The sequence below is a fragment of the Lutjanus erythropterus genome, chromosome 22 (assembly GCF_056507025.1).
Source record: "Lutjanus erythropterus isolate fLutEry1 chromosome 22, fLutEry1.hap2, whole genome shotgun sequence".
Classification (NCBI taxonomy): Eukaryota; Metazoa; Chordata; class Actinopteri; order Lutjaniformes; family Lutjanidae; genus Lutjanus; species Lutjanus erythropterus.
This window is the reverse complement of record NC_139338.1, coordinates 11047109-11061829: the sequence shown is the minus strand read 5'-3', so window position 1 is coordinate 11061829 and position 14721 is coordinate 11047109. Positions and strand designations below refer to the sequence as shown.

General features: G+C 38.2%; 1 protein-coding gene across 2 annotated transcripts in view; it reads right to left on the bottom strand.

Moving 5' to 3' along the window:
* gramd4a (GRAM domain containing 4a) overlaps positions 1–14721 on the bottom strand; it is a 58490-nt gene that overhangs the window by 29419 nt on the left and 14350 nt on the right. For both annotated transcript variants that reach the window (XM_084711191.1, XM_084711192.1), the window contains exon 3: positions 8135–8255. In XM_084711191.1, coding sequence (XP_084567317.1) covers positions 8135–8255 — 121 coding nt within the window. The remainder of the gene's footprint in view (positions 1–8134; positions 8256–14721) is intronic.

Here is a 14721-nt window from a genome sequence, read left to right as displayed (position 1 = left end):
AGAGAAATTTGAGAGCTGACAAATTATTTTGTGATATTGCCCATGCAGCTGGAATGTAATTGTCATATGCAAGTAAGATGGCCTTTAATGGCCAGACATGATGCTAGCACTAGGTTGGATTCAGTTTCTTTCACTTTTTTTTTTTTTTTTTTTAAAGAAGAATCGTATTAATCCCCTTGGGGACATCCATTTTAATCTCACATTTTTATTTTAAGTTAAAACTTGATCATATTAACATTAGTATGATCATGATCTTCAGCTTCAAGGCCACTGCTTGTGTGGTCTGGAGTAGGGTCTTTTCTTTCTTTTATATTTATTAGTGTGTTATTGAATTTAAAAGTAGCTCACTTTGTACAATATTTAATGATTCTAAGCAATGATACACACCTTAAGTGCCAACAACATTATCCTGCCCTTCTATCAACAGCCTCAGAAAGTCTCAGAAAAGACACACATTGTGGGGTTTTTTTCCCAAATGTAATTTTTCAAAGATTTGCACCCCAAAAAAGAATCAATTTGTTGTATTGAGGTGGCACCAGATGTCTCAAAACCTGGACAAATTAAATCAAAACTAGCTCCACAGCTAGTTATCAGTGGGGTTATGTGGGAAGACAGTAGTTGTTATTTGAGTGAACCACCTCTACTATTTGAATAACTGAAGCTTACACACACAACATGTAATGTTTACTCGACAGACTTAAGAGACTACTGCAGCACTCTACTTGGTTTTGGTAGGAAGAGGTGAATACACATATTTATGCATTTATTCAACAATGCAAACATAAAAAAGACAGAGTGAGACTGAGTGACACTGCTAGCCCTTTGAACTAATCTGATTAGTCTGTTGTGTGTGTGTGTGTGTGTGTGTGTGTGTGTGTGTGTGTGTGTGTGTGTGTGTGTGTGTGTGTGTGTGTGTGTGTGTGTGTGTGTGTGCGTGCGTGCGCGCACACACAAACGGAAGGAGGGGAGAGAAATGACAGAAGGAAACTGATGAGAGGAAGAAGGACTACATAAAAAGAGAAGACGGAGAATAATAAAAAAAAACTGAAACCATTAGCCTCCTTCTGTGTGATCTTGCATCCGGAAGCATAGTTACAAATTAACCAATTAAGTGCCCTCAGAATAGCTATGGTCAATGACAACAAATGCCAAAGGAAAAGGCTTGGGTCATTGTATCCACACACACACACACCATCTGGAATGGAAACTCATGCCTGTGAAGGCAGGAGACAATATACTTAAGCAGTGTGTTTGTTTTGGCGTAGAGCGTGGGCCCCGGCTTTATTTTAGGCAGCAGTGAGAAAGACGTCAGTGGCAGAGAGAAAGACAGAAAGAATACGCCTACACTCAGTTCACTGAGTGTGAAAGAGATCCAGGAAGCCCAAATCATTTCTTGGGTTAAATGCTGATGCACCATTAGAGGAATACACGCAAAACCAACGCACAATTCAAGGTTTGCAATGATGCGTCTCGGTTACTTTGGTCCCATTTCCTAACACGCCATTTTTGTCCATTTCCTCTGGGAAAGTAAAAGGCAAAACCATTTTCTTATCTTCCCAATGGAAAAAAACACAACTTAAAACTGAACTGTAAACTGAAATCATCTCTAGGGGGAGAGGAGGAGTTAAAAATCTAGCAGCGGTGAAACTGGAACTCATTCATATTTTAGTTGTTGAGCTGATGGTCTCATCTAGAGCAACTTAAAATTAACAAGCAAGATGTGCTGATGGTGACCTTTCAATGATGAACTTGTCCTCTACATGAACCATGAGAGATATAGGGCTGCAAACTATAATTTCCATTATTGATTAATCTATTTTATTTAGTCTTAGTCACACATCATGATTTACCAGATTCCAAGGTGTCATTTTCACATCCTCTGGCTTGTTTTGTCAGACCAAAAGTCCCGAGTTTCAAAAATATTTAACTCTGAATGAACTCTGATTCTAATTCTCACTATTTATGCTCAACATTTTTCTGTAATAGTCATTCCAAGTCTTTATACAGAAGTAGGTTTCATTGTTAGTGGTGGAGTCCGCCATTCCTTCAATGGATTCAACTTGCCCACCTACAGAAGGGATTCACAAAAAATGATGCACACAGATAATCCAGCATTACTGTCCGTAATTCTGTCTCATTGACAAGAGACTCACTGTTCAAGGTCCAGTGTAGAAGATTTACAGGGATTTATTGGCAGGATATAGAAGAAGAGACAAGGTGCCACTAAAGCCTACACACTGGTCCCACTGTTCATTCACCTAAAACTGTGTCAGAGCTGTAGTAAGCTAATGCTCATGCAATCCCAACATATCCTACTGTGGCAGCTTTACATTAATGCCTGTAAAGTGACATAACCTGAAGTGGCTTTTACTGTGAAGCAGTCACAGGATATGCATTACACAGAGGTAGGGAAATATATATATATATATATATATATATATATGTATATATATATATATATATATATATATATATATATATATATATATATATATATATATATATATATATATATATATATATATATATATATATGTATATATACTGTGATATGACACTAGATATCGTCTTAGATTATGGATATTGTTATATCATGATATGGCCTAAGTGTTGTCTTTTGAGCTTTAACTATTAATTAGTTATTAAATTAATCACTTAATTTTGATTATCAATTTATTAGTCTGAGCAATTTTTTAACATAAAAACTTTTGAGGACATCACCTTAGGCTTTAGGGAACACTGAACAACATTTTTCACCTGTTTCTGACATTTTATAAGCAAACAATGATAAACTGATTAATCTAGAAATTGTGGATTAATTTATTAACTATTAAAATAATCGTTAGTTGCAGCCCTAGTTGTCTTTTCCTGGTTTTAAAGGCTGAATTACAGGACAGTGATGTAATTTTCTGAACTTACCAGACTCTCCTAACTGTTCTATTATTTGCCTTCATACACTAAGTGATTATATCCACATTACTGATGATTATTTACGTGTTGTGTTTATATTTCATGAATGCATCAATAGTTAACACTTCAATATTGCTGCTGCTGATAGAGGGATTAGATCAAAAATATTGTAATACTCAATTTTGTCAGTATATGAGTGGTTTGAACTACAGCTATGTGTTAGATCATCATATTTTGCACTATTTGAGAATTTATGGTACATGTTATTTTAGAGAAAATATTAAGGACCTATAAGCCATATCACCCTGCCCTACGCAGTGGTTAGCTTTGACTGCAAGTGTTCATCAAAAATGGATCTACAAAACAAGACAATAGTCATTATCAGCATTTTTTGACAGCTGGTCAGCTTTAAATATTGCAGGGAGTAATGGAACAAGAAGGAGCAGCCACAGTGAGCTGTCAAATGAAGAACAGTAGGCGACAGGCTGCACACCTACAACTCCTCAGCCAGGTAGTAAACGCTATTGTTCCCTGCTGTTATGTGGGAAAATACTTGCACCATTTACAGAATGAAATCATATCACAGTTAGTCATCATGGCATGATGGAAAAAGGCCAATCACGGACTAGCTTCCTTACTAAAACAATGAGTTTGTTTGTCTGTTGTAAACACATAAACCAGTTGCTCTTCTCTTATATTTCCCAGAATTCTGAGGGCAGCAAGCACTGGGACTTGCAACCACAGGTGTCATCAAATCAACCAAGACTGAAATCTTAAGAATTGTATCTTTACCTCAGCCTCGACTTCCCACAGTAGGCTATTTCCTATATTACTTATGGTCCAGAAAAGCCATTATCCAACACATAAACCCATAATGTACTGCTACAAGGAAACTTTTGTTTCACCCCACTAATCTTATTAGCTTTAACTAACGACAAAATGTGTGCAAAAATGTAAGTCGGCTTTTATGTCTTCTCACATAACTGAAAATATGAATGATGCACACTCATATAGGTCTTTTTATCACAGGCTGGACTACATCCAGCAGTCCATTATTTATTGTACAATGACTGCATAAAGCACAGGAAAGCGGAATAAGGTGCAAAGGAAAATAGTAGAAATAGAATACACAATAATTTGAGTGCAGGGCAGAGAGCTCACGACTCCATTAGGTGCTAATGGATTGTCATGCTTCAGTGTTCCCTGAAGTACAATTACATCAGCCTGGGATAGGACCACAGATTGACAGGCATGAGTGAAATGGTTAACCAGAGAGTGTGAAGGGAAGGGGAAAAGCAGCATGCAGCTACAAGAAAGCAGAGGGAATAGAAATGCTTTAGGTAATGTTGGAAGAATCAACAACATTACCCAGAGGTATCACTACCCTTTTCCCCAATCGACAACAGAAGGCAACATGTATAAAGGTTCCTCCCCCTCGGAGTCCCCCTACAAAATATCAAGTGGCTGCCATCTTAGTTGGGTTACATTTCTGTTCTTAACTCTTTGAGCTCATGAAACTGTCACTTGCTTGAGTTTTTAGGTGCAGGAATGTGTGTTAGATTGTCAGATTTCAGAAGAACCTCAGATCATCATATGACTGAGCCAGACAGACAGAGAGGGAAATCAAAAGCATGATAAAAGAAGAGAAGGGGATAAATTAGCAAAGAGAGAGCTGAGACTGATCTAGAAAAGAAGAGCAGGGAATGGCAGGCTGACTGAAAGAGCAGCTCAGCGGGATGGAGAGGAAAAGGCAATGATGGCTCTAGAGGATTTTGTTTTAAAGAAAGGGAGGGGGGAGAAAAAAGGGAGGAAGTAAGGAAAGGGCAAACGTGAAGGAAGAAATGTCCATGAAGTGAGAGCTCATCTAGTTAGCGTCCTGACGGGGTGACAATGAATCCAGCTCAGGCACAGGCATTGTGGGAGAGGACATAGCCTGAGGTATTCTCTTTCACACTGTCTCTCCCTGTCTCTCACCCTCTCTCTAATAGACACACAGTCAAAAAGCAGGGGGGAAAAAACTTCACAGTCCATTACACACTGGGACTGTCGACGTCCTGCACAGTACAGGACAACCAGTACCCGTCACTGGATACCAGGTTAGCTTGTAAAAGTGTGAGAGCTGAGTGGGCGGACTCAGTATAAGCATCATAGAGTTTGGCTTTTTTGTTTTCTGTCAATGAATCAGGCTGCTTTCTCTCATTCTGCCTGCCTCTGGTGCATCAACCATTCACTCTTCCCCTACCCTCACTTCTTTTGGCACTACAGTACACAGACAGACAGTGAATACATAACTGAAAACTGCTATACATTCTGCAAAGAATTACTATTTTTATCTCACCCTTAAGCTATGCTGGAGCAGTAACAGAAGCAGAACATTTAGGTCCATCAGAGTTCCACTAGAAAAAGCAGCACATTGAAAGGGAGTCATAATTTGTGTCCTTGTTTTCTTGAATGGGGAGCAAAGTCAGTGTAACCTCACTACAACAAATTGCGGAATAAGTATGAGTTGCGGACAAATCAATTTGAACAAATCATGTATTAGCTTGAATTCATATGAACTTGATTTTTCTTTTTTCCCTAAAACTTCAGTGTGTAAAATTAATGGGAATTTATTGGAAGAAGAAGGCAGAAATTGAATATAATATTCTCAAGTATTTTTTCTCTTGAACACCTCCTGAACAAAATATCTGACTCTTTAGCTCCTAATGCTCCACTTTGTTCACCAGCAAGTCGCTAATTTTGTCTTCCCGTTGTTTGGTGCTGAGCAGGTAAGATACAGTTGCGTTTTTGCTGAAAACGGCCACTTGAAACTAGGTTGAACAGTGAAGTTGTTCAAGAACTGTAGGGGAACTACAGAGTGAGGGGACAATATGGAGTGGCTTCATCCCTTTGTGTGACCCCTTTTACATAAGTCATTTGATCCACTGTTAATAAGAAAAAATGAGAGCAGTGATTTAATTTAATTTAGAGCAACAAACTAGCCTGACGCAGGCTTCCAAGATAAATTTTCTTCAGTAAAGCATGTGGTCAGTGCTGTCGGATGTGCCTGACAACTTGACAATCTTGCTTCTTGTTAAATCCCTACAGATATTCTACTGTACATAGCAAGAATAACTATGGTGCCAACAACAAATTAATAACTGAATAAAAGAAAGAAAGAAACAAAGAAACACAGAGGTTTGTATGGAAATTGAGGATGCAGTGCTGCTTCATTGATGCTTCACCTCAGTGTGCCTCTCTGATGCAGCATGGTAAATTGATTAACTTTAACTCAGCAGCTGTTTGCTTCCATTATGCTTCCAGTGTAATTTCAGGGTTGCTAACATACAGTTAGCAAAACAGGATTTTACAGATATTATTGTTCCTTCTAGATATCAGATTATATAGTTATCTTAAATCCAATCAGCTTTGTGTGTTGGTTTGTATCCTCTCATTGTTTACAGCTGACTTTGTTCTGTAAACATATGAGATAGGTTTAAGCTTTTATAGAGATCAGGTAGCTGAGCTATTCTAAGTTTTCAGGGTAAAACATGATAACACAGATAAAACCGTGGAACTGAATGCTACTTACAGATAAAACTGTGTATTGTAACTTTTAGGTTGAGTTGAGCAAGACATCACTCTTTCATATAATAAGCATATAATATTATAATAAGCATATAATAGTCTGCCAGTCTGTTAGAAGTTGGACACAGCAACCAAGAGCGATACACAAAACCAATCTCCTGTAAGACCGTGAAACCAAAAAGCAGCTTTACACCACAGGATGCTTATGGTGTAAAGTTAACACACACATTAAGATTTGATTCAGATGCTTTCTTTCAAAGCAACCTACAGTAAATGCATTAGTCAAAGAACAAGAGCTAATGACAGTGAAAACTGTACATGTATCCCTGCCAAAAAACATTGTTACAATGAAGTCCCTTTTTCCTGAATAAAGAAGACATCAGTAAGTGCCAAAGAGAAATTTTCATTTCACCTACAACTGAGTTTAACCACACGACATTCTCATCAAAAAGAGGAGGCTTCTTGCTACATGCTCCATTTTGCATTTAACTGAACAGCACTGTAGATATAAAATTGTAGAAAGAGGCAGTATCTCGACAACACAAAGTCACCACTGCAAGATACTGAATTCACACATTTTCCTCATTGCTGCTTCTGTGCTCCTGGGGCTGCAAATAATCTCACCACCTACACATACTGTATAAACATGAGCTGAGTGCCACAAGTTCAAGACTTTTCTCTGGGAGCTGACAAGAGGGATTCTGGGTATTGGATATCTCTAAGTGAAATTTGAGGGTTACAAGGCAACTTGTGACTTGATCACTGAACAGCACACACACAGACTTGTGATAACTTTTCACTTTAAGCAACAGCATGACCCAATGAGCTACAAGCAAAAATTTTGTCTATACAGCCAACAACAGAGCGAATAAAATGCATTTTTTGAGGTCTCAATAGCTGTATTTACATGGGCCCTAATACTCAACAAATAATCCCAATAAGAGCCCAATCACCATAAAAGTGTCTTGGGTAACCACTTCAGTCAGAAGAGACTGGCCTGATCAGAAGGAATTTTCAAAGGGTTGAAAGGGTTAGTGAAAATCTTTCATAATCCATTCAACAGAAAAATAATAACCATGTTAATGCTTATTCTTAACGTTTCTCTCTTAGGTTGGAATAAATATATTCTTCTTGTGTATGTCTGCCCCACGTAAGGGTAGGCGATGTCTTATGAACAAGTTTTTGCGAGGAACAGAAATATGGTGGTAGCAAAACACAACTGGTTAGAAACATTAAAAGATTAAAAGACATGAATATTGTTCCCCTCTTGAAATTTACCAGGCAGAACCACTTTTTCTTCTTCTTCTGTTATATTGCCAGGAGATTAGACTTTTGACAGCAGGCAGAACCAGACTGTGCACGTCAAAAAGTTAACCCATATTCTGATAAATGCTATGAAGCATGTAAACCCCAATTCACTGGATCACTTTATTTATTGTCCATGTAAACAATCAATTTGGAATTTATAATCAGAATGATTTCTATCAAATTGAAGAAATATTGTCCATGTAAATGTAGCCAATGAGTGTTTATATATTTGAAGTGCAATCTATGTTAAGTGTAAACCTCTAAAAGGAGACCAAAAGTGGCTGACAATGTAATCTGGTCGAGGCCTGGTGTTTTGAGTGTGTGCTTGTGCATGTGTGTTCATACTCACGTAGGAAATGTTTCTCCAATAAGGCAATTTCCAGGTGACCCTTGACTTCATTGAGTCGGTCTGACTCCGACCTCTGGAAGTCCTGGATGGCTGCAGCCATGGTCGGAGACCCCGAACCAGCCTGTGCACACACACAAATACATCAATGTTCATACGAGGATCCATTCACACACACAAGGATTTGCATTCATAAATACAGAAAACAAAAAAAGAGACATGTTTAGCTTTAGAATTACTTGAAAACAATACATACACAAACAGGTATATCCCATATGATCTAACATACACAAACACACACTAGCAGGGCACCATGACTCACGCTAATGATTCCTCTCCCGGTTTAAGTCCAGGTGGAGTGAGATAGGAAGGAGGAGCAAGGCAAAAAAGAGGAGAATCCCCCTCTTCTGACTACAGCAACACTGATGACTCACGCCTCTGACTCAGGGCTTTAACCCTGACACAACTAGCAGCACAACATGTGTGTAGGTGGACAGAGTGAACAGTGATGATTGAGAAGTGACGACCGTGTGAAAGACGAGAGGAACGAGGGACAGAGTGTGAAGAAGAAAGGGGTGAGTGGGAGAGGAGAGGAAAGGAAAGGAAGGAGCGAGAGGAGAGGAGAGATGGCTGTGCTAGTGGATGATGAGCACTGCACTGCTCGACTACAGCAAGGGTCCTTTAAAAAGACACACATGCTGCAGCAGCTTCTCCCCGACACCAAGCAGCATGGTGTGTGTGTGTGTGTCTGCGTCGACACACTGCAATGTCTTTCGCTGCTGTTCTCTCGGTAATGCATGCGAGAAAAAAATAGAACAAAACTGACATTGACCTGAAAAAAAATGTGCTTTGGGAAGAGATCCCAAAGCCTAACAAGACAGGCAGGGTAGGGAGACATAGAGACGCGGAGATGGAGAGGGTGTCCCTGAATAAAGAAGCACTTCAAAGAAAACAAAACGAGAGACGGAAGGTATGAGAATTAAATGGAGGCAGGAGGATGAAAGAGAAACAGGCAGAGAGAAGGAGAGGACATGGAGGAGATGAAAGGAGCGGACGGTGGGTGTGAAAAGAAGTTGTGCTGCATTGCGAGCGCTCAGCTGCAACACTCTTTGGTTTTGGATTTTGTCAGCTTTGTTTGTCCACAATTTCCAATAGACGCCAAAGATGGTACATAATGTGAACACACCTTCATGTTGTGTAATGCAGTCATCAACTGTCAGTCACAACCTCCTGGTTGTCAAAAGTAGGTCAAGCCTTGACGTCACCCCGGACGATTATCGGCTGATTAATTATTGTGTACCCCTCTCCCTCTGACATGACTGTGACTGAGCAAAGGAATCTCACTGTGTCCTGCTGTAAAACTCCATTATCTTTCCAATGTTTTAAACCTTTTATTACTGTATGCTGTTTTTAGCACAGACATCTGAGCAGACATGATCATAAAATGTATGCAAACAAATGAAAATCATCCTCTCGTTGAATTCTTAAAGTGTCCGTGTTGTGACAGAACGAGGTACTGCTGTGCTTATCTTCACACCCACTCTTAGCCTTTCTATCATTTAGTTCTTAGTTCTGCTGAAGGTGCACATAAAGTCACTGAGCAGAACTGATTCTAAATATAAGCCTCATCTTATGTTGCCAACACATATTTTCTGTATTTTAAATCTAAATTGCAAATAAGCCACACGCCGAGCAACTTCTTTCTGTAATTTCTACTAGATAAACAGCAATCACCTACCACAAAAGAAACAAAACTATAAAATATTAGATACACAAACATACACTGTGGAAACCACTTATTGTGCTCAATCAACACATGTATCAAAAGCTTAAAACAGAATAATTCCTATACCAATGCTGTTTAAAAAAATTTGCTTATATTAATCAAGTAGTCTGCTTCTGGTGTTCATTTTGGGTCTTTTCATACATGACAACAAATAGAAAACAATTTTAACACTAGACTTCTTCATTTTTTTAACTTTACTCCCATGATAATTTGCCTCATGGTAACCTGTCAGCTTGTAGGTGGCTACTTGAGGCTGGTTCTGCATGTACATTGAAATCATGATGGAAAAAGAAAGTAGAGCTGCAACTAACATTTTTTTTTCATGGTCAATTAAACTGTTGATTATTTTCTGATTAATTAATTGAATGTTTGGTCTATAAAATGCCATATAATGGTGAAAAATGTTGATCAGTGTTTCCCTAAACTCTGTTTTGCCCACAATCCAAAGATATTCAGTTTACTTTCACAGAGGTGTAAAGAAACCAGAAAATATTCACATTTAAGATGCTGGAATCAGACAATTCTTAATGACCATCTGCTTAGAGAGATCAATTTGACCCAGATGGATATGATCACAAGAGGTTTCCACTGTACAGAAAACACTTACAAAGTACAACCAGATATGTACTGATAGATCCTATAGGTGCTTCAAATATGCATACAGCTTTTCCAGCCCTCTACTAAGTGCCTTGTCTAGTTGAACCACAACTCTAGAGACACTTTCCACACTCTGACCACTGTGGACAGAACTCCGCACCTCTCTTTTAGAAAGCTTTCATCCAGACTCTATTTTGTCCTGCTTCATTTCAGTGAGTTTCATGAACTCAGCCTTGCTTTTCTGTATTAAGACCGTGCAGATCTCCATGCTGTCTGCCACTTTCTTTCTGTGCCTCTTGTTTAAGAGAGTTCTACTGACTGATCTCCCTAAAGTCCTGCTCACGCTCTTCACTCATCTGCTGTACTTCTCATTTGATCCCCTTTTCTCTTCACTCCATTTCTTCCTCCTTCCATCCGTGCTCAGCCTCTATAGGGATATTGTCCGAGCGTTGTATTGTTGCTTCAGTACAGAACTGACACAGAAATGTCAGGTTTATCCTGGAGAGCAGCTCCAGGGATCTCAAATGCTTTTTACATACTCCCTCTTCTATGTAGTGAAAAGGCCTGTGCTTTTAAAGCCTGCAGCTTCTCATGAGGCTCGATGAGAGTCTCACAGTGGGAGGGGAAATACAGAAGGTGTGATTTCAAGGCCTTGTTCTGCTCATAACACATATAACACAAGAGACCTTCTCCATGTTTGCCAGATTGTTGGTCCAGCAGGCTGGTGGTTGTACTTTTTGATCAGCCACGTACAATAATTAACAGAAAAGGGCTTTACACAATGGAAGTTTTATAAAATGAGTGGCTGTAAAGACATCCATATGAATAGAGCATTCAAAACAACTGAAGCCATTCACAAATCAAAACAGTCTCTGGAATTTGAATAGCTGGCATTTATGGCACATCATGCTACATTACTATGCTGTCAAAACATGAACAGCTTTATTAAGAAAACAAATCTAAATTGAGCCAGCAGAGCTAATGATAAATCCTCTGCTGATGGTAGAAAATGCTGGCAGTTGAACGGAAAACGAGGTTATACTCTACTTGACAGACATATTATCTGGACATCTTGTTCTACTTTCACTTTTATTTCCAGTGAGTGAAACCAAACACCTTCCTTCCTACCCAACCTCATTTCCTGTAAACCTGTAATATTCTGACTTGTAAAGTGGTGTTAATACCAAAAACCATAAAACTAGACACATTCAGCTGAGAGGTGTGCTCACACCAGACCTACATTCTCACCACACAACAAAAATCAGAACCACGGCAGTGATTTAAGCAGCAGTCTTCTTGGTAGAACAACCACAATCCTCTGGAGCAGCTTCACCAGCAAATCCAGTTAGGTGGAAAATCTAGACCAACATAATGTATTCTGGGGTCAAAACAATTTTTAAAAATGACTGCTACTTTGACTTCAGTTTACATTTGAACAGAGAGATTATTGTTGAGAACCATAATCCAAAGCGATTACAATGGTGCACTGTTTTAGGATTTTTCTGCCATTATAGAATTGATCTTTAGCCCTCACTGTGAAACTGAAATGATAAAGATACTTGATTCTAAATCCTAACGATATGATTACAGGCTCAGGCACTCATGACCCACTGAGATTTCAGCATGGAGTGGCATGTTGAAGAGCTATTCAGCACTAATAGTTGGTTAAGTGGCTTTTAAGTATTATTTCAAATCTCAAATATATGACAGTGTGGTTTTGAGGGGCTTTTAATTTGAAAATTAAAAGCATCTGATCAAATAATTTGGTAGTAAAGTTAATTATTTAATAGTAATATTATTGAAATAATACCAGTCAGACTTCAGATATTTGATATGCGAACAAGAGGAGTTCCATCTGAAGAGATAGCGCAGATTTTTTTTTTTTTTGAAGTGGGACTTTATGAGGTAGTTATTCATAGCTAGTGTATTGCCTACAGTAGACGTTGAGTGATCTGCCCCTAGTTTGGAGACGCAGCAGGGGTACAAGTGTAGGAAGCTAAGCAATGTATTCCTGTGGACAGTGACAGCAGAAAAACATATTTGCTTTGCTATATTTAGAATATTTTCAATGCTTTACCTTGGTGCTCAAACAGCATTTTCTAATGAGAAACTGAAGTTATAAAAGTCAAATATTACTCTCCCCAAAGCAACCAGACTCCTTTGGCAAAAACAATTTACTATTTTTTACAGGAGTTGCTGGCCACTGCCACAGTCTGTTAGTGTGTTTGTGTTATTGGCATTTTAAAGGATCACCACTGCAGGTTATACACTGAGTATGGAGAAGGGCCTCATACATCCCCACATCAAAATATCTGAACTATACCTTTAACATATGGTTCTCAGATGCAACACATCATCCACAAAAGGTGTTATAGGCAGTAGGTATAATGTCACAATAGTGAATGGATTTCCTTTCATTTACCAAACTAACAGTTCAAGTTAAAAAAAAAGTGCTATTTTGCAGACAGGGCTTCTATATGTGTGGATGTCATGTCACAGTTTAACTATATTTAAGGCCAATAAAAATATAAATAAGGCAAAGACCGTGACAGGATAAGAGAGGCATTTGAATTCATTTTTGCACTAGGAGTGAATAATCACCATTATAGCATTCAATAAGGAAATATGTCAGACCTTCCCAAACTGAATTTATTAGTATTTAATATTTTTAAGGCATTTTATTAGTAAATGTGAATTTAATACATTTGTAATTTTAACATTAATGTTAAACGGTATATGATGCAATGACCATCATTTATTGGAGTAATTGATTGTCCTGTATTAAACAGTGTATTGTCTTGGGTCACATCACATCATCTGACTGGTCCAAATGTGCTTTAGATAAATGACACAATGACACTAAGTATGACAAACGTGGTGAGGAAGCTACCTGATCTAGCAGGAAAAGTGGCGAGAGGCCGCTGAGGTCGTACGCAGTCGCCTGTGCAATGACTGAACACCATCTGCTCAGTGACATTCTACCTATTTAGTATGGATGACACAGGCTAGTTTGTCAAAAAGTCTCAGTGTGTGCATTCTGCAGCCAAAGGGCACACTCTGTCCTCCTTTTAACAGATGAGGTAATGAAGGTGAGGTTTAGATCCAGGTCATGTGATGATGATCCTGGAGAGTGCAGAGATATCACTGTAGCATGGGTGGGCTGCAGTGTGCCAGCAGGGAGAGAACTATGAAGGGCACTATGCAGGGAAGATGAGATTTCCACAAAGCAGTGGCAGCTTTTAGATATCGAATGCAGAGCCAAGAGAGATGGCCTAGCACAGCTACATTTGTCTACAGTAGATCAGTATCGTCGTGTATTTTGTCTGATATTTGTTTTTAACAGAAAGATTTTACAGATTTTACAGAACATAACATTTTTTTTTATAGTTATTCAAAATTATTAAAAATACCAGTGAAGGTTTATTGTTTCATTCCCCTGAGGTAATTTTGGATTTTAAACAGGGATGCACCTAAAGATTACTTTTTAAACAATTAATCTTTTTAATCAACTATATCTTCAATCAGTCAACTAATCTAACGATCACTTTATTGATTGAAGACTTATTTCATTCAATTGATTTTGAATTGATTAACAATTAATTTACCCGAAATAAAATAAAAATCTTGTTTCATTAATATTTCAAGATTTTATTCAATCATGACCCTGAAAATAGACACTTAAAGCACATTAGAATAACGAGAATTGTGGCATATTTTAAAATCAGTCTTATTTTCACTCTGCTGAAAAGACTCAACTATTTGTCAGATGCCTGATGAGAAAAATACTGGACCTCAAATTAAAAAGGATTTCTTTTACATGATTTAAAACTTAAACTGGTCATAACATGGATTTATTTCATCACTAGAGTAAAACGCAAGTAAGATAATCAGTGGTAACGTATTTTTGCATCCATGTAGGGCAAGAAAAATAAGGTTTAACAACAGTCTGTAACACTAGTTGTAGCAATTTTCTCACTAATACATGGCTGTTAAAGTAAAAAAAGTGATACAGAAATTACTTTTAGCATAGGTGCAGTGAAGAAACATTTAGAAAATAAATTTCAAGCGACTATACTGACAGAAACACGTTCCACATGTTGGTAATCCTAATATATCATCAAGGTTTGTAAACTGCAGCTTCTTTTCTCAGTGAATCCGTGCTTTGACTCGGCGCAGCAGTTTATTGTGACAGATTAATACACATTAT